Source organism: Sminthopsis crassicaudata, chromosome 3 (genome assembly GCF_048593235.1).
Source record: "Sminthopsis crassicaudata isolate SCR6 chromosome 3, ASM4859323v1, whole genome shotgun sequence".
Classification (NCBI taxonomy): Eukaryota; Metazoa; Chordata; class Mammalia; order Dasyuromorphia; family Dasyuridae; genus Sminthopsis; species Sminthopsis crassicaudata.
In genome coordinates this window covers 314005538-314024724 of record NC_133619.1, presented here as the reverse complement: position 1 = coordinate 314024724, position 19187 = coordinate 314005538, and the positions used below count along the sequence as shown (strand labels likewise).

General features: G+C 35.3%; 2 protein-coding genes across 2 annotated transcripts in view; one reads left to right on the top strand and one right to left on the bottom strand.

The window, feature by feature from the left end:
• The window catches only part of C3H3orf85 (chromosome 3 C3orf85 homolog), a 107369-nt gene extending 93843 nt beyond the window's left edge, over positions 1-13526 (bottom strand). Inside the window, exon 1 of the mRNA XM_074301137.1 lies at positions 13274-13526. The gene's annotated coding sequence lies outside the window, so the exon portion shown is untranslated. The remainder of the gene's footprint in view (positions 1-13273) is intronic.
• LOC141562050 (MORC family CW-type zinc finger protein 1-like) overlaps positions 1-19187 on the top strand; it is a 59977-nt gene that overhangs the window by 19848 nt on the left and 20942 nt on the right. The window contains exon 3 of the mRNA XM_074302076.1: positions 6987-7112. Coding sequence (XP_074158177.1) covers positions 6987-7112 — 126 coding nt within the window. The remainder of the gene's footprint in view (positions 1-6986; positions 7113-19187) is intronic.

Genomic DNA, 19187 nt, shown 5'->3' with positions numbered 1-19187 from the left:
ATCACTGAACTGGAGAGCGAGTAGTGACCTGATCATAAGGAACAGGGCAATAGCAACAACAGGAGCCATCATTCATTTTAAACTTCATGATTTAAAAAAATGCTTTACATACATTCTCTTAGTACTGAAATCAGGCTTAATGTTTGGAAACACTAATAGCCTTGTGGACTTGATTCTGACCCACAGCTACCATGCTGCTTCTGTTTTGTTGTTATTCAGTTGTTTCAGTCATGAATGACTCTTTGTGACCCCATTTGGGGTTTCTTTGACAAAGATACTGGGGTGGGAATCCATGTCCTCTTCCAGCTCATTTCAGAGAAGGGGAAACTGAGGCAAACAGGATGAAGTGACTGGTTTAAGGTCACTCATTTATTGTTTATTTGGATCTTCCTCCTCCAGGTTCACAAAGGTGGTGATTGTTGTTTTGTCTTAAATTATCTAAGAAGCCCATGACATTTGGGAGGAGATACCATGAGATAACATGCAAGTGATTTCAATTTAGGTGAGGGAGGACTGTGCAAGGTCACCTGCCTCCCTTTCCTCCCATAGCCATCTGGGTCCAGAGACAATATAGATCCAGAATGACTGCAGATGCCCCTGGATGCAGTGGGAGACTTTGACTTTTTTAAGCTAAGGTCTCCAACAGGTCTCAGTTTGACTGAATCTGCACCCATTCAATGATTAAGGCTAGGTAGCAGTTGAGTCAGAAAATCTCCTTTTACTTAGAGGTAGTTTAGTACTCCACCAGCTACCTGCTCCTTCCTTTCTCTCTATGCTATATTAACAGCAGCCCAGCCCCCAGGCTGTAGAGTGTAACATGCTCTCCTAGCAGTTACTATTACCAGTCTCTCCTGATTGCCCTCAGAGTACCTTTGGCCACTGACCTTTGCAGTGTCAACTAATTCTACCAACTAGCCTCCTCTGAGGCTTTCAGAGCTCTGGCCATGATTTCTTGAATCTTAGTTTAATAATCAATAGCCCGCTCAAGAACAGACATGTGTAAACTTAAAGCCTTTATTATACCTACTCACATAATTACTTGTTAACTCCCTAGTGAACACTTGGTCTGAAGACCCACATGTTCACTATCAAGCTCCTTACCTCTCTTGTCTATCCATCCACTCTGCTGGACTACCCTAGGATAAAGAGAGTGAAGTGTTGCCCTCAGTTGGCTTAAAAAGGGTCTGTGAGGTCTCACACACACAGCCAATCAGCTAGAGAGGAGTCTCCCATTTACTTCTGTGCCACTCAAATCTCCTGTTGCACTGTGGCTGCCTATTTAAAGGCCCCTTACAGTAGAGGATTGAGTTAAGTCCTAATTATAGGATTTGGGGGCATTCTGGTTGAAAGATAGATTAGTGAATGTAATGCTACACAGTATTGTACTTATAACTAACTGGAGCCCCTTATTCTTGTATGTTATTATTATAAATAATATTATTACTGATACATATTTATGTTTTATCTCCCTATTAAGCTGGTTAGCTTCATGATGATGATACTAATAATGATAGGCAGCCTTTAAAGAGCATATTTTAGTCTCCCAGCAATCCTGGGTGTGAGATACTATTATCTTCCTCATTTTGCAAATGAAAGAACTAAAGCAGTGAAAGATTCCTTGCCCAGGGTCACATAGCTCCTTAGTAGGTGAGAGTGGGTTTAAATTCAGATCCTTCTGATCCTCTGTCTAGTGTACTATCCACAGTATCATCTAGCTGTCTTGAGAGAAGAGTACCAAATTTAACCATTTCTACTCTCCACAGTACCTAGTATAGTGCTTAGAAGTAGTAGGACATACACATTTAATGAATGCTGAATTGAGTTTTCCGAGCCTCTTACAGGATTTTCAAATCCCCAAATTTGCTCTGGAACCTAGTAGCTCCCAGATGATGAAGTCCAAGTCCCTTGGATTTAAGAGCAGAATGCTGACTGCTACCACATGTCCTGGAAGTAGTTTTTATTTTCTTTAACTTACTAGAGAGCTTTTTAGACCTCTCAGTGGAGAAACTTCAATGAATAAAGAAAACATGGAGTTTGAAGAAGTAAAAGTACCAATCATTCCCCCTTTCCTTTGGGAACTTTGTTGCTTAAGTACTTCTGCATTCCTCAAAACCAAATAGCTGATTAGCGTCTCCACAGTCACTCATGAAACTTCATGGTTGCACTCTTAAACATCTGTGTTTTTTCTCACTGGGTTTTATTATATAATACTGGGGTGTAACTTTATAGAAAAAAAAGGAAGAAAGAAGAAAGCAGGAAAAGAGAGAAGAGGAGAAAGCAGAAAGAGGCATTTTTGGACGGGGGTATTTTCCTTGACTGTATTATGGGGATTTTTTCTTTGTTTTTCCTCAGTAGGAGGGTAGGTGGGAGGGAGAGAAAATATATATTTGTATTAAGAAGAAAAAAAGAGAAATAAAAAGAAACAAAAGATACAGAGAGAAGGGGAAAGGAAGGAAGAAAGAAAGAAAAAAGAAAGAAGGAAGGAAAGAAAGAAAGAAAGAAGAAAAGAAAGAAAGAATAAAAAAGGGGGAGAGGGAAGGAAGAAAAGTGCTTTATCAACACTTGTTGATTGAGTGATGGTTTTAAAGCCATTCTGAACATGACTTTAATTTTTCTAAGCTTATTATACTTAATTATCCTTCATGTATTCTGGTCTAAGCAAACTGACCTTCCTATTACTGCTCACATGTGAAGTTCCTTCTCCCATTACCTTCCCTATGTACATCTGCCTCCCCCACACTCCTAAAATGTCCCTACATGAGACCTTTTCTCCCTCCCCTTCTTCCTAACTTACTCCCTATCTCCTTTCTTTAGTAGGAGGGAAGGAAGGCAGGTGTGCTTTTGGGAAGTCTACTGTTTTTCAGAACCTTCTATGTCTCAAGATCTCAGATAACCAGAATAACCCCTTCAAAGCTATAGACAGCCTTTAGAATAATTGCAGAAAATAATATGAAATTATTTGCTAAGCAGTGTTTGGAAATTAGCTTCCTTATTGCCAATATGTGCCTAAATGAACAGTTATGAAGCATTGCACACTGTTTCTAGCATATGTCTTATTTGAGCTAACTTAAGAATACAATGAAAATCACAGCTTTGAATGATTATTAGCATAGTGTTACCTAGCAATGCCATAGTTATGTCTGGGAGAGCCATTTTCATTACTTTAAGTGGCTTATAACTTTTCTCTTAGACTACTTCTTTGTATTGACATTTTGCTTAGATATATTTTAAAGAGATGAAAACTTGATTAGCCACTTCATAGTTTAGAAATGGAACTAGTTATGAAATTTTAATTAGGAAAGGAGAAAGGAAAGAAGAGAAGAAGAAAAAGAATCATTATTCAAAAGACACTTATGTTGAGACAAGATATATATACATGAGAAAAAATATACATAATAAATATAAAGTGGATGAATACAAACAAACATATAACAATACAAAATAGTAAAATATAAGATAGATTGAGAGGAAAAGGTAGGTATATAGAGAAATAACTGCTTCCTCTGATAGAGATATGTGGGCAAATTTTCATCTCTCAAGGCCCCAGGCAACTCTCTAGAAAGCTATTAATTCCTGATTTACATTGATAGAAGGAATTTCTTCACTGGGAGCTCCATGTTGGGGAGAAAATGCAAAAATGCTCCATGAGGGTATATGTAAAAGTCAGGAAAAGCTATTCTTTTTTGCCTTAGTGGCAGATATGAATGATATATTGTAAATACTATATTGATTACCTTTATATAGACCTTTAGAACTGATAAGCCCAGTAATGTAAGTTGAAATATTTCTGTTTTGGATAAGGAAATTAAGACTTTGAGAAGTTAAATATCAGGTCATCTTGTACAAGACCTTTAGCTAGAGACTATTTTTAATTATTCTGGAGCCAGCTCTCTTTCTGCTACCTGCTTTGGAAAAGTCAAATACCTTTATCAAGCAGTGAATGCTTTTTGCTGGCTTTATCTGAAATATTTATTTTTAAGATTTTGGTTTGGAGTAATAAGATTGTAACATTCAGGAAACAAACAAAAAAAGATTAGATTTACTTTTCAGATCCTTTGAAATAATCAAGAAGTATATATTCAATGTATAAACACAAGGTTGTTTTGAATATTCTCCCATAGCAGAAGAGGATCATTGCTTTTGGTTTTGGGGTGTTTAATGAGTTGCCAACCAGAGAAGGGTAACAAGCTAGACTGACATTCAATAAGATGTAATTCATAGAGAGATGTCCTTGGAATTAGGCAAACTTGGGTTTGCGTCTTACTTCTTTCACATAACTGGCTGTGAGACACTAGGTAAATCATTTAATATCCTTTGTTTAACCTTCTAGCCATACTTCATACATGAGTACTCCATTTCTTATTTTTGTAACACAGTCTTTTCTTACCTCCATCGTTCAGAATCACTGGTATTTTTCAAGGCTCATATCAGGCTCTACCAACTAAGATCTTTCCTAATACTATACCACCCTGAGCTATTAGTAGTACCTTTCTTCCCAAAACACTTTATATTTATTTTGTATATTTCATATATACTTACATATGCATGTTGTCTTCTCCATACTTTGCATTCTTTATGGGAAAGACATGTTTTTCACATTTTTTCTTTGTATGTTTAGTACCTAACACAGTGCCTAGCACATAATAGATGCATAATAAACACTTGTTGATTGATGGATTTAAAGCCATTTTTCTAAGCTTATTATACTTAATTATTTTTCATGTATTTTGATCTAAGGAAAATGACTTTCCTGTTGTTGTTCACATGTGAAGTTCCTTCTCCCATTGCTTTCCCTATGTACATCTGCCCCCCTACTTCTAAAATGTTCCTGCATGAGGCCTTTCCTGACCTTCACAGCTATTAGTGCTTCTTCTCTCTCAAACAAAATCCCCTGAAATACCTTTCATTTACTTTGCACATGTGCTGGACCTGGATTTAGAAAGACTCCAGTATTGCCTGGTGGATAGAGAGCATTGAAACCAGGAAGATTTCAATTCATATTTCTGCCCCAGACATTTAGTAGCTGTGTGACAGGGCAAATCACCCAGACTAAGAAGGCCTTTCTCAGTTTCCTTAGTAAAATGAAGATAATAATAGTGCCAGGGCTGTTGTAAGGATCAAATAAGATAATTGTAAAGTGCTTAACACAATGTCTGAAACATAGTAAGCCTTATGTAAATAGTAGCTATTATTAATTATGGGAGTAGGACAAGGATTGGACTAATTTTACTAATACGCAGACTCTATAGTGAGGAAACTTTCTCTACCATTGCAAGTTAGAATAGTCTCTGTGATTTATAGTGTTAGAGAGTGGTCTAGAACAGTGACAAGTTAATTGATTGGCTCAGGGTTACATAGCCAGTGGGTGCCAAAGGCAGTACTTAAACTGACATCTTCCTGTTTCCAGGCCTGCTCTCTATCCATTAGGCAATATTGCCTCTAACTAAATAAACATTTGCATAGTTTTTAAGTATTTGTTCCATTTCTTGAATAACATTCTATGGTCCTTCCTCTTTTTATTTATTTATTTATTTTTTTTTTAATTTTTTTGTTGATTTTATAATTATAACTTTTTTTTGACAGTACATATGCATAGGTAATTTTTTTTACAACATTATCCCTTGTACTCCCTTCTGTTCTGAATTTTCCCTTCCTTCCCTCCACCCCCTCCCCTAGATGGCAGGCATTCCCATACATATTAAATATGTTATAGTATATCCCAGGTACAATATATATGTGCAGAACCGAATTTTTGTTGTTGTTTTGCAAAGGAAGAATTGGATTCGGAAGGTAAAAATAATCTGGGGAGAAAAACAAAATGCTAACAGTTTACACTCATTTCCCAGTGTTCCTTCTCTGGGTGTAGTTGAACCTGTCCATCATTGATCAGTTGGAATTGGATTAGCTCTTCTCTATGTTGAAGATATCCACTTCCATCAGAATACATCCTCATATAGTATTGCTGTTGAAATGTATAATGATCTCCTGGTTCTGCTCATTTTACTCAGCATTAGTTGATGTAAGTCTCTCCAAGCCTCTCTGTATTCATCCTGATGGTCATTTCTTACAGAACAATAATATTTCATAACATTCGTATACCATAATTTACCCAATCATTCTCCAATTGATGGGCATCCATTTATTTTCCAGTTTCTGGCCACTACAAAAAGGGCTGCCACAAACATTTTGGCATATACAGGTCCCTTTCCCTTCTTTAGTATTTTCTTGGGATATAAGCCCAGTAGTAGCACTGCTGGATCAAAGGGTATGCACAGTTTGATAACTTTTTGGGCATAATTCCAGATTGCTCTACAGAATAGTTGGATTCTTTCACAACTTCACCAACAATGCATCAGTGTCCCAGTTTTCCCACATCCCCTCCAACATTCATCATTATTTGTTCCTGTCATCTTAGCCAATCTGACAGGTGTAGTGGTATCTCAGAGTTGTTGTCTTAATTTGCAGTTCTCTGATCAATAGTGATTTGAAACACTCTTTCATATGAGTGGAAATAGATTCAATTTCATCATCTGAAAATTGTCTGTTCATATCCTTTGTATGGTCCTTCCTCTTAATTAAAAAAATTATGTTTCCTTTCTCTCTAAAAAAGAGTTGTTTTAACTTTAGAATAACCCAGATTTATTGTTTGTTGCTTGAGTCATTAGATCTTGCTAGAAGATAAGCTTCTTACTCAGAATCAGATGACTGTCCACTATGGAAGTTCAATAATAGTTCAGATGTAAATGCACCATTTATCATTGGTGCCATGTTAGTCATTTTGCGGCCTACTAAATGAAGTATTGGAGAGGTATAGTGTTTGAAGCCCCATTAGCCAAATGCCTCTTTCAAGCACTGAAGCTTTCCATAGTGACCTCAGTAAACTCATGTACCATATTCCTTTATTACACATCAGATTTTTCTCTCTTCTCTAAGTGATGTTCACATTACTCCCTCTACATTATGTTCTTCAATGTTTTATATTCCAGTCTCCCAGAACGATGGTCATTCAGAGCCTACACATCTGTGTTGTATTTTGACCCTCGAATGAAGATATTCATCCAGTCCAAAAGAGTTCAAACCAAGTACCTGTCTTATTGCCTCTACAGACCCAGGTAACTGCATTTTCTTCAAATTATCTTCATAGAGATTTTAATTTTCAAACCAATGATCTTGAAAGCCAAAGAAAAAATAACGTTTTTGTCAAGGTGAGGAAATTGATTTTGATAGCAGCGACCTTTATAATGTAAACAAAATTCAAATTGAATGGGCAAGGAGGGTCACTAAAAACTAATAATGTATGACAAACATTTAATGGTAATAGTGATTCAATAGTGGTACTATTCTGAGGACCCTTTTAATAAGATAATCAACAAAAAAGTGAGCATTTGTTTTTAACTTTAGTGCTTCTAAGGTACTTTGGCTATTATATGAAAATTTCTTTGAAAGACTATAATTCATTTATACATGTCATTTGTAAGATGCATTTTAGATGAAATATGTTTGTGACTTCTTTTTGGGGGGGAGAGGGAGGAGGCAGACTTGTGATTTCATTGACAAAGGGAACTCTGGGAAGGAAAATTTCTTCACTATTTAAATCAGGGCCTTCTCTGTAATTCATGGTCTTAGATAATTGTTTGGGGGCACTGAGAGTTTAAGTGAATTATCATGTGTATCCCGTGGTTACAAAGCCAATATATATAGGATGATTTGAACTTTGGTCCAATTTCCTATTTACTACATCATTGCCCTTCATGTGAGACTATATGGCAATGTATATTTGCAGCTATAACACCTGTGTGGTGCACTTATACCCTGTTAATGTTGCCTATTGCGAAGGATATGTCTTCTTATTCATGTCTAGGCTGGCTCATTCACCCCAATCTATACTCTTTTTAGCAGGCCTGAATTTCCAGAGAAATATCACCACCATGTAACTACAGTTTGGATTCTTTCAGAATATTAAGGATAATCCTGTTTTGGAGCTGACACTTTCCCTACTGACATCTGTAGCTCCTAGATTCCCCTCTTCACAATGACAGTGCCATTAACACTTTTAAAAATTCTTTTAAAATATCTTCTTTTCCCCAGATAAATGTAAAGACAATTTTTAAAATTAATTTTTAAAAATGAGTTCCAGAGGCAGTTAGGTGGCTGAAACCTTTCCCGTAATAGCTATAGATTTCTGTTGTCCTCACAGTTTAGTTCCCTCCATTTAGTTCATTTCTTCTAGTTTTTTAAATGCCTTAAGTGACTCAAAATAGAGCCTCCAGGTGCTCAAAACTTATCTTGCCCTTATCTGATGAAATCACAAAATCCCATTTTCTGCTACTTATGAAGCTACCTGTCATTATTTAATCATCCTATAGCCTCTAAATAATTATTTAATTTATTTTTCATTTTGAATAAGTGTTTTATTTGAATGTTTTGAATGTTAACCTCTCAAACTCTAATTTAATTAATACTTGCAGATGAATTGAATTATAGAACTATCAACCTCAGGCATTTCTTATACTCTAACAGATCCTCTTATGTTTTCAAGTTTGTCCTTCTAATTGCCTATCTCTGATATCCTATTTAAAAATTATTTTTCTTTTCATCTGAAATTTTTCAGTTTTTTCTTAATAAAAGACTATCCTTGATCTTTTTCAAAGACCAGCTTTATAAACTAGAAAGGGAAATACTTTATGCCCTTTGAAAATTGATTTCATACATTTTCTTTATACAATAGCTCATTTTCTAACCTTTTCAAAAAACAAGCACATTTCTTAAAAACAAAAGGTGCAATATATTACTCATGTATGTACACATACAAAAGTACACTGAATTCTTAGTGGGATTCTTCTTCATAGATTGTCACTAACTCAAGGAACTATAAGACTTTGCCAGAGATTCTAAAATATGGTAAATTTTATCAATTTGTAAAGATTTCAAACATGAGCCAGAAACATGCTATATGAATGTTGTCATAGAAGTAGTATAGTGTGGTTTGGAAAGAAAGTCAGTCAAACAGTGGCTGAATTTCTTTTGCACCAACAACTCATGAAACCATCTCCTGGGGAGTGAAGGCTGACGGCTTTGATTTGAATCACTGAAAGTAATACTCTCATGGAAAATATCATATATATTTAGACATACTGACATAATATTTAGAAATACTGACATGTCCTTTTATCTCTCTAGGGATACATGCATTTATGGCCTTAAACATAAATGCATACATATGGTTTGTATATCATTTGATATGAAAAGCTTGAGTCTGACCAGATCAGCCATTTATATAGAGCCAAGAAATCACCAGTTTGGCAACTTTGAATGTTTAACATTTTTTTCCCCATATTGCCTACTTTTCATAGAAAAAAAGCTTTTCCAAAAAGAGTTGATGTCCTGGGGCATTTTGATCTCTCATACAGATATTAATATTAAAAATTATAGATTTCTGTAGCCAGCACACTGCTTGCACACCATTGAATTTCTCAAAGGCTTTTACCCTTGATTCCTGACTGCACTGAAGATCATATTTTAAAATATGAACTCTACTAGGCCTGAGACTTTCCCTATAAATCTGTTCACCCATGCATTAATAACTACCAAAGTGATGTTTCCTTTTCATCAGTTTCATTCGTCTAGCAAGTACCTAGGGGCCCCCAGCTCAATCAATACATTTGATCTTTTCAAATTTAGTTATCCCTGTTAGTGAACTTGGGTAAAAAATGGCTTAAGCCATTTGGGGAAAATATGAATTTAGCTTTCTTTCTGGAATGAATTTTATGAAATTAAGTTTCATTCACCTATATTATGTATATCAAGTAATAGATATTAGTGTTCCAATACATTTTTAAATTTATCTGCTAAAGTAATATTCTAATATGGATCTCTGAGCCCCAGTTTTAGTTGTGTGTTTTCCAGCATTGTTTTTGCCTACCCTCCTTTCATCTCCCACTTCCTCCCATGTGTTAGCATTTTTGGTTGTTAGCTACAACAGACAGCTTGAAAAACTTGGTTTCCAGTGAAGGAACCATTGTACTTATTGATGAATTAGACAATTTTGGACAAATCCACTGAACAAATATATGGGACTTGAATATTCATATTTATAATTAGGATTTTGTTTTTCTTTTTTTCTTTTTCTTTTTCCCAAAAGTTTTTGGGAGCTATGGGATGCAGATAAGAGATAAGAAGGGGCTATTTTTTCTCTCCCCCAATAAAAAAAGAGAACAGAATAGGAGAAAGATCAGAATGAATCAAGACAAACTGGGCAGTTTTGAAAGTTATATGTTGAATTTATTATACTTTAAAAGAAAAGCAAATTTTAAACAAGGGGTTCTGGATCAGGGGTCTTATGGGGTCAGAGGATAGATTTCTGGAGGGTCTCTAAACCTGGATGGGGGAAAATGGCATTTTTATTTTCACTAGCATTTAACTGAAAATTAGCATATCATTCAATATTTCTTGATACACTGATAGTTAAAATGAGATTTACAGTTTCATATACAATCATCACTTTCTGGTTTGCTTTGAATATAGAAATGCTAATTTTATTTACAATAGATATATATTAGCATGGAAACAAACAAAAGCTGGGTCAGAGCAGTTCCTTTCACCACACCTTTAGAAAGCTATTAGAGTATATGGGTTGTGGAGGGACTGTGCTGCTGACTAACCTGGTTCAGTTTTTAGGTTAGCTCTGTCAGGAGTTGTTGCTGGAGCAATCTAGACACATCCATTTTCTTTCATCCCTGTCCTTTTAGAAGTAGAATATTTGCCATTTGGTAAGAGTTCTAAAATATAGGGCAATACTCTTATGATTTTTTAAAAGGCATTTCCAGGGTCCAGGAACATGCTATTTTGGAGGGCTGATGAATAGCTAACTGACATTTTCAATTAGAAAATTTTAAATACTACTTTGCAAACAAACCTTAACACAATATAAAAACATACATGATTATCATTGTAAACAATAAATCAGTCCATAGAAATTGTTAAATGGTTTCCAAAAATTTAACTGTTAAATTCAGTGACTCCTTTTTTTGTCATCATTCGTTGGTTTCTTTGTAGATTTTGTCTGGCTAGCCCTTCCTTCTAAAGGACTTCTATAGACAGTTTTCTTTCTTCTCCTATTTGTCTAACTTGGGAGATCAATTTTTTTTTACATTTCTTTGGGCAGAGCACCCACAAGCAAGAGCAAGAGATATTCTTTGTGGACAGAGGGAATGAAAAGATAAAGAAGGAAGAGAGGGAAAATGGAAGGAAGAAAGGAAGGAGAGAAACAGAGAGACAGGAAGGAGGAAAGAAAGAAGGAAGAGAGGGTAGGAGAAAAAGAAGAAAGGAGGAAGCAATTCAGACAAACTGTGTTGTAGAACTGACTAATTTGAATTACAGTTGGGTCTCTCCATTGGGGCAACTCTACTCAGAGAGATTGTTTTTTGCCCTTTTTTCTCAAAGATCATCATCAGAGACATGCAAGTCATGCATCATGACATGACATGCAAGTGAATTGAAGTTAAGTGAGGGAGGGCTGTGCAAGGTCTTCTGCCTCACTTTTTCCTTTGCAGCCATTTTAGAACAAGATGACTGAAGGCAGTCCTGGATGCAGTGGGAAAACTTGACCTTTTTAATCTAAGGCCTTTAATAGGTCTCAATTTAAATGAGACAATGCTCTTATAGTGATTAAGACTAGGTAAGAATTAAGGCAAAGAATGGCTTCTTTTCCTTAGTCAAAAAAATCAGTCTTTTAGAGTAATATCCTCAGAGTTTCTGGCCAAAACAGAAACAATTGCTATTTATATTCACTCTGAGTCAGAGACTTGTTAAAAGCCAGCCTTTCTCATTTCAGCCAGGGCCAATTCCAATTGTTCTGATCTATATCTTGCCACTGGACCCAGATGGCTCTGGAGGGGAAAGTGAAGCTGGTGACTTTGCATAATCCCCCACCCTCCACACTGAAATCCAACTCACTTATATGTCATGGCATCAGCTCCTGGCTGTTATGGACTGCTTCAAGAACAAAGGATAAACAAAAACAACCACCACCACCATCTAACTGCTCTTTTAGCCTCTTTTATATTAGGGGAATTTTATTACTACTAATATTATTACTCTATATTATTGCTACTATATTATTATGTTACTATAAAACTGTTATTCTATTAATATATTACATTATTATTACTATTGCAACTGTTATTACATAATATCACTTATTATATACTAATTACTTATTGGTAAGAATAAGAATTGTAAAAATATTCAAACATAGTCCATGTTATTTGGATCCTGATAACCTTGACACAATAATCAGTTCTGGAAAACATTCTATCAGAGTTAATAATGCTTGTTTCTGCATGGATAGCTCGCTAGTACTTTTGCTCATCATACTCCTTGGTCACATGTCTTACAGGTGCAGTAACTGTAACATCATGCTTGAGTACTGATAAGTGGCTATTAAGGCTTTAGGTTTTCTAAATTCTTCCCTCTTCCAAAGGGAAAAGAATATGATTCATTTTATGAAAACTCAGTTTATGCACGACTTTTGAAAATCATATTTGTTTTTCTCTCAGATCATTCTATCAAGATCTCTCTAGCTGTTTTTATCTCTATATGAGAGATTAATACATGTATGTATTCCCATAATTATATTGTAGAAGTATTTAAATATGCATATCATATACACATATATCTATGTGTAAATACACTTAATATGCATACATATACATACATAAGTATAGTTTGACTCCAAATATACTGTTTTTCAAATTTTAAGTTGGAAGTTCAGATATAGGGGGAAAAGAAGCTGCTATAATTGAATTTATTTTTAAAATTTGATAAATAATACTAAGAACTTTATGTAAAGTCTTAGCAACATTGTTATGGACAAAATGGTGGGGTGGGAGCTAGTAGTGTCAGGATTCCAAGATGAATGACCACCAAATAGCCTACAACCTCAGACTTGTCTGAGAAAATAAAGGATTGCTTTATGTTTCAGGACACAGTCCTTTCTGACTTTGTGACACTAGAGTTATCTATTGCTTTGTCATTAGTAATTTCAGTGTTTAAAGACTCTCATATATATATATATATATATATATATATATATATATAGAGAGAGAGAGAGAGAGAGAGAGAGAGAGAGAGAGAGAGAGAGAGAGAGTGTGTGTGTGTGTGTGTGTGTGTGTGTGTGTGTGTGTAAAGCACATCCCAGTAGAGAAGTTCTTCCCCTTTCTCCAGCCAAGGGATGCACATAGAGTATACACTATGGGAAAGTTACAGCACTTACCAGATAATCAGAGTCCCCAGTGCTGTTTTCTGTGACACAATGAGGTATCACTAGACTTCTTACTCTTTCCATTACAAATAATTCATAGTGTTTTCTAATAGGCTTAGGGAACTGGGGACTTCTGATTTTACCTATTGCTGAAAGGCAAACTCAAAGTAAGAGACAGACAGGAGCTCTCATTAGATTCACTGGCAGCAGCTGCTGCATATGGTCAGTCCCATAGTCACCTCCCCTTCCTTCTTGATTGTGATCAACTGATTCTTCACTGGTAGAACAGCATTACCCTCAGTGTGATGTCAGCATGGAAGGAAGTCTCTAGCAGCATCACAGGACTGTCCACTCAGTGCTTTTATCTTTTACTTGGATGAGGATTTGGAAAGCACGTTTCTCCAATTTATGGATGGCAAGAAGATAAAAGAGATTGCTATTATATTACATGACAGAATCAAGGCTCAAGAACAAACTCAAACTTCACAGGGATACTTTTGAATGCCTGTTTTTAGACTTTTTAAAAATCATTTAATAATAAGACTTTAAGTTATATCCCTTAAAAACACCACATTTGAACTATCAACAATGTTGTCAGAAGGATAGCATAACCACTATTACTCTAAGGGAAATTAAGGCTTTAAATTTGAGATTTACCCAAGATGACTTACATCGCAGATAGATGTAAACTCATTTCTTCATTATCTTTCTTTTAAATTATGATTTTACTGTAACATTTATTTATAGATTAAAATTACCCATTTCTGACAGTAGGTGACACAGTAGAGAGCGCACCAGACCTAAAGTCAGGAAGACTCATTTTTCTGAATTCAAATGTGGCCCTAAACATTTAGTAATTGTGAATTAACAGTTTCTTAGGTTGGCAAAAGAAAGAAAGATCTTGGTTTGATTCCCAGATCTGCTACTGATCCCCACATCCTTAAGTGAGTCATTTAACCTTTTAATTTTGCCATCCATAGGTTGGCAAAAATAATCCTGACCATTTCATACAGGTGTTAAAAGGAATACTTTATATAAGCTTCAAGTGTAGAAGGATGAAAGATGCTAAGAATGTTGTAGGGAAGAGGTAATAGTAGCTTTTCTTTTTTCCTTTTGGCTCCAAAATAGCCACCTCTGTGATTGCTATATATAGTTGAGCATGAGCTCTTCATCACAAGTTATTTTTAGTCTCCTTTTAAAAACAAAAATTCACAGTTATGTTTTGCTTCTCCCTTCCCCCATGCTCTAATTCCCAATTTTAAAATGAAGAAACTTTTATTTAAACTCCATTTTGTTAAGTATTGGAAGACAAGACTTGGTTTTTCCAGATTTAAAAAAAATTTTCTGATTGAAATAGCCCTTTTATATCATCTGTTTCTATTAATTTTGGATCAATGAATAATGAGCTAGAACAAGGCAAAATTATAAAGGAGAGTTCTGATGAGAAGTGAGGAATTTGGAATTATATAGTTCAGAGATATATGCACTTAGGAGAAAGTCTTCTACCCCTACTAGGGCAGGAGATAGAATTACGTTGCTATAGAAAATAGTACTATCAGAATGGAGAGTTGGAGAGCACAAGTCAATTCACAGTTAATTCTTCAGTGGTGGCAAGAGGAATGAGAGGAAAAGAGGGAAAAGAATATCAGACTGTTTCCATGAAGGGATTTCTCCACTTCACTTGAAGGGAAAATAGGGGGTCAACAAGCATTTATTGTTTATCATGTGCCAGTGCCTTCTTATGGTGGCAAGCACTGGTAATAAAATACAAACAGAATCTTTCCTTGCAAGGAGATTTCCTTCTCATAGAGGATTACAGTCCATAAAAGGGGGCTTAAAGGAGAGTGGGATGGAGTAGGGCAGAGAAGTTGAAGGTCTTGTTACAAGGTCATGGTAGAGAAAATGCTATGCATTTAGCAGTGCAGTAAAGCCTGGAGAAGAATAGAAACATGGTTGTCCTGGGCCTTCTTAATGGAAATGTTGGGAGGAATCAGATAATCAGAGGAAAGAGATGAAAGTGGTAGAAGGTACTTTGAATTTTCTAGTGTGAGAAATATTCAAAGGTTAGGGGGAAGAGTTGGGGGTGAGGTGGTTAGGGGAAAGGAGTGAGCTTCTAGGGTGAAAAGGTTTCTATGGCATGGTATCCGAAGTCCCATGAAAATGGGTCAGCAGGACAGCCTGGAGAGGAATAAAAAAAAACCCAAAAGGGGTTTCAGACAAAACAAAACAGGAATGTGCTTAATTATGCATTAAAATATGAACTATATCTACCAGTCATTGATGTCTACAAATAGCATGTGGATGAAGAAATGGTCATTGACAATGATTATAACAATTTTGATACAAAAATTTAACCTAGTAGAATCAATTACCACAGTGAGAAAATCAATAGAATCTAAAAACTGCCTCATTCAACAAAAATTTAAATTTTAAGTGGGGAGAGAGAGCAGTCAAGTGCATCATCATTTTAGAATATAAAATTGTTTGTAAAATCTTAGGGAGAAGGATGTTGGAAGAATATGAGAAGTATTGCCTAATAAAATAGTGAGAAGTACTAGAAGAAAGAATAAATTTTAAGAAAATTTGTCAAGAGACCCCAGCTATATATATAGTGTCATTGCAAGGGTATTTAAGAATGAACCTGTAAGAACAACAAATAGATGAAAGAAGGAAAACTAAAAATTTTATTTGGCAACAAAACTTTTTCACTTTTAAAACTTAAAATCCCTACCCTACTGGAAAATGTCAATCACATCAAGAAAGAGAACTATGGAGACTGAATGAGGATCGAAGCATAGTATTTTCTCCTTTGTGTGTTTTTTTATTTATTTGTGTTTTTGTGTACAACATGACAAATTATGGAAATATATTTAAAAGAACGGTACATATTTAACCTATATAAGATTGATAGTAGTCTTAGGTAGAGGAGAGGTGAAAAAGGGAAGGAAACAAATTTAGAATACAGAAGTTTTACAAAAATGAATGCTGAAAAGTATCTTTACATGTATTTGGAAAAATAAAATACTATTAGGAAAAAATTCTACCCCAAACTCTGTCACACTGTGTAAATAATTTAATGTCAATGTCATTTTTCTCTTCTGTAAAATCAGAATAATAATAACACCTACCTCCCAAGGTGGTTTCAAAGATCATAATATGTGGAAAGAGCTTAGCAACTCTTAAAGCACTATGTAAATTCTAATTGCTATCATCATCATCATTTCACACTTCTGCCTGAGTTATTTTCTCATGCAACACTCTGATCTTGAAATTTTATTGATATTGAGTCTCCTATTTGGAAAACTGATTTACTAATACCTACCCTACCTATCTCATAGGTGTGTTGGAGAATAAAATGAAATACTACATGTGAAATATTTAAAACATTAAAGTAAAAATTCAATATTAACTACTATTACATCTAACCATTATTTTAATATTATTTAATGGTCAAGTGTGTTTTAGTTCTAGCTAAGAATATTATTTTGAGCCCTACTCTTTTGTGATTATTAGGGAAAAAGACTAATTTGTGGATCAGATATCTAGATGTAGAGGTAAAATGGCCCTTAAAAATCATCTAGTCCTCCTTCCTCATTTTTCATATGAGGAAACTGAATTCCAAGGTTACATGATTTACCTAAAGTCACACAGTAGTAAACATCAGAAACTCCACACTACTCAATTGAATGTCTCCTTCCTCTGCCACAATCACAGTTGAATTCTCAAACTCTTTTGTGTTGACTTTTGAGTGGCAATATGAGGCTCTCTTTATTTTCTTGCCCTTCTATCACAAGAAGGATATTTCAGCAGTAATTGTCTTAGGTTAGATACCAGGCATTTAACTTATTTCTCCATGGGTCAATCTTTTCAGATTTCTGAATCTGCTTTCTGTTTCATAGAGTATGAGTTCCCTAAGGACAGTCTCCGATTTTCATTTTTTTTGGTATCCCCAAATGGCCAAGAACTTTATATAATGTAGGTACTGTTGGATTCGATGATCTTTGCCCCCAAAGGCTGAGTTTAAAAGGTCCATGAATGTAGTAAATGCTCAGAAAGTTAAGATGCTTCTGGACCTAAACCTAGAGTTTCACACTTGTTTTCGAACAAGTTTGGAACAAGCACATAGAGGATCTTGATATCTAAACAACTACCAGAAGCAATATGGCTTTTCAGTATATTCCCTGGAATTGAGGGAGAGGCTAGGGTTATTTTCACAAATCTACACTCAGGCATCATTGGGGAACAAGAAGCTAGAGATACAGGTTTTCACTTCTCTTTTACACTACCTGAAAAGCCAGGTTACATAAACACTTCAGGTTAAAAGCCATTGTTGTCACCAGAGCCTTTGGTACCTATTGTCCAAGATGCCCTCCTGATTGTAAATAAATGAATGAAAGTAATTTTTTTTTAAGTTTCTTAAATGTTCCCCTGATAGTACCATTTTCTAAGGGCTTTTTTGAGGGTCAAGTGAAGTAATATTGTAAAGCACTTTGTAAATCTAAAAAGTACTATATAAACATTGGTTTTTATAAATTTTTAAATAATTACTACTGCTCCCAGTATTTATGGTAGTTAGGTGGCATAGTGGGAAAGGTGCTGGGCCTGGAGTCAGGAATTCTCATTTTGTGGAATTCTAATCAGATACTAGCTGGCTGTGTAAGTCATTTAAACCTCTTTGCCTCAGTTTCCTCATCTGCAAAATGAGCTGGAGAAGGAAATGGCAAATGATTCTAGTACCTTTGTTGAGAAAACCTCAAGTGAGATCATGAAGAGTGAGACAAAGATGAAAAAATGACTGAACAGTCACCAGTGCCTTTACCCTGATCTTGTCCTTTCTGCCTATTTAAAAGATAATTACTGCATCTTAAATATTATGCATTGGTACAGGGAGTTTCCTTACAGTGAGTTCCCTATAATGAAAATGCTGGTTAGGACCAAAACAGAAGTGTAGGGCATAACAGATACACATGAGCTTCATACAAATAAGCACCATCCTAAGTATCTTACATGCCATTCTTATGAAATTACAAATCAGTAACTGTTCTCTGTGTTTAGTTTAGAGCAGTATTTTATTAGAAATCATTCCAGGGCCTGCTTGATTTCATCAGAAACACTTGGCCTGGAAAATTGTCTTTCTCATGAGCAGTAAAGTTAAGGAATGTGCTTTAAGTGTTATAAAATGATATATATTACTTCAGGTGTCTAAGCAGTTGTTTTGGAAATAATTGTTTGGTAATTGGAAGAAGCAGTTTACAAAGTGAGGATGATAGTTTTAAAGGAGATTCTAAATATTGACAAGAAACACTGATAATGGAACAATTACCCACAACATCCTCTTTTTTTGTTGAACACAATTATCCTGCTTTGTGTGTGCTAGTCAATATGTTTGTGTAGGCAGAGATTTACAGATATCTCAGGATGGCTCAGTTTCTCTTTCAGTGTTTTCTCTCTCCTCCCCTTCTTCTCTCTGTCTCTCCCTCACTCTCTCCTTCCCTTCTTCCATCCCTCTTTTTTCCCCTCTGTCCCCCCATACACATCGTTTCAGCTTTCCCCTCCCTTCCTCTTTCTCCTCCCACACCTCTTTCCTTAATAATTCTTCTAAATTAAAAAAAAATAATTGTTTAAATTGATGTCTTACATCATTATAATTACCCCAGATAGCTCCTCCTCTCCTTCCAAAGGAACCATTCCATATATATACATACATATATATATATATATATATACACACACATACATATATATAATATTATAAATAAAAACAATATTTTTTCTTTTTTATTATAACTTTTTATTGTCAGAATATATACCTGAGTAATTTTTTCCAACATTATCCCTTGCACTCACATCTGTTCCAACTTTTCCCTTCCCTCCCTCCCTACATCCCCTCCTCTAGATGGCAAGCAGTCTTATACATGTTAAATAT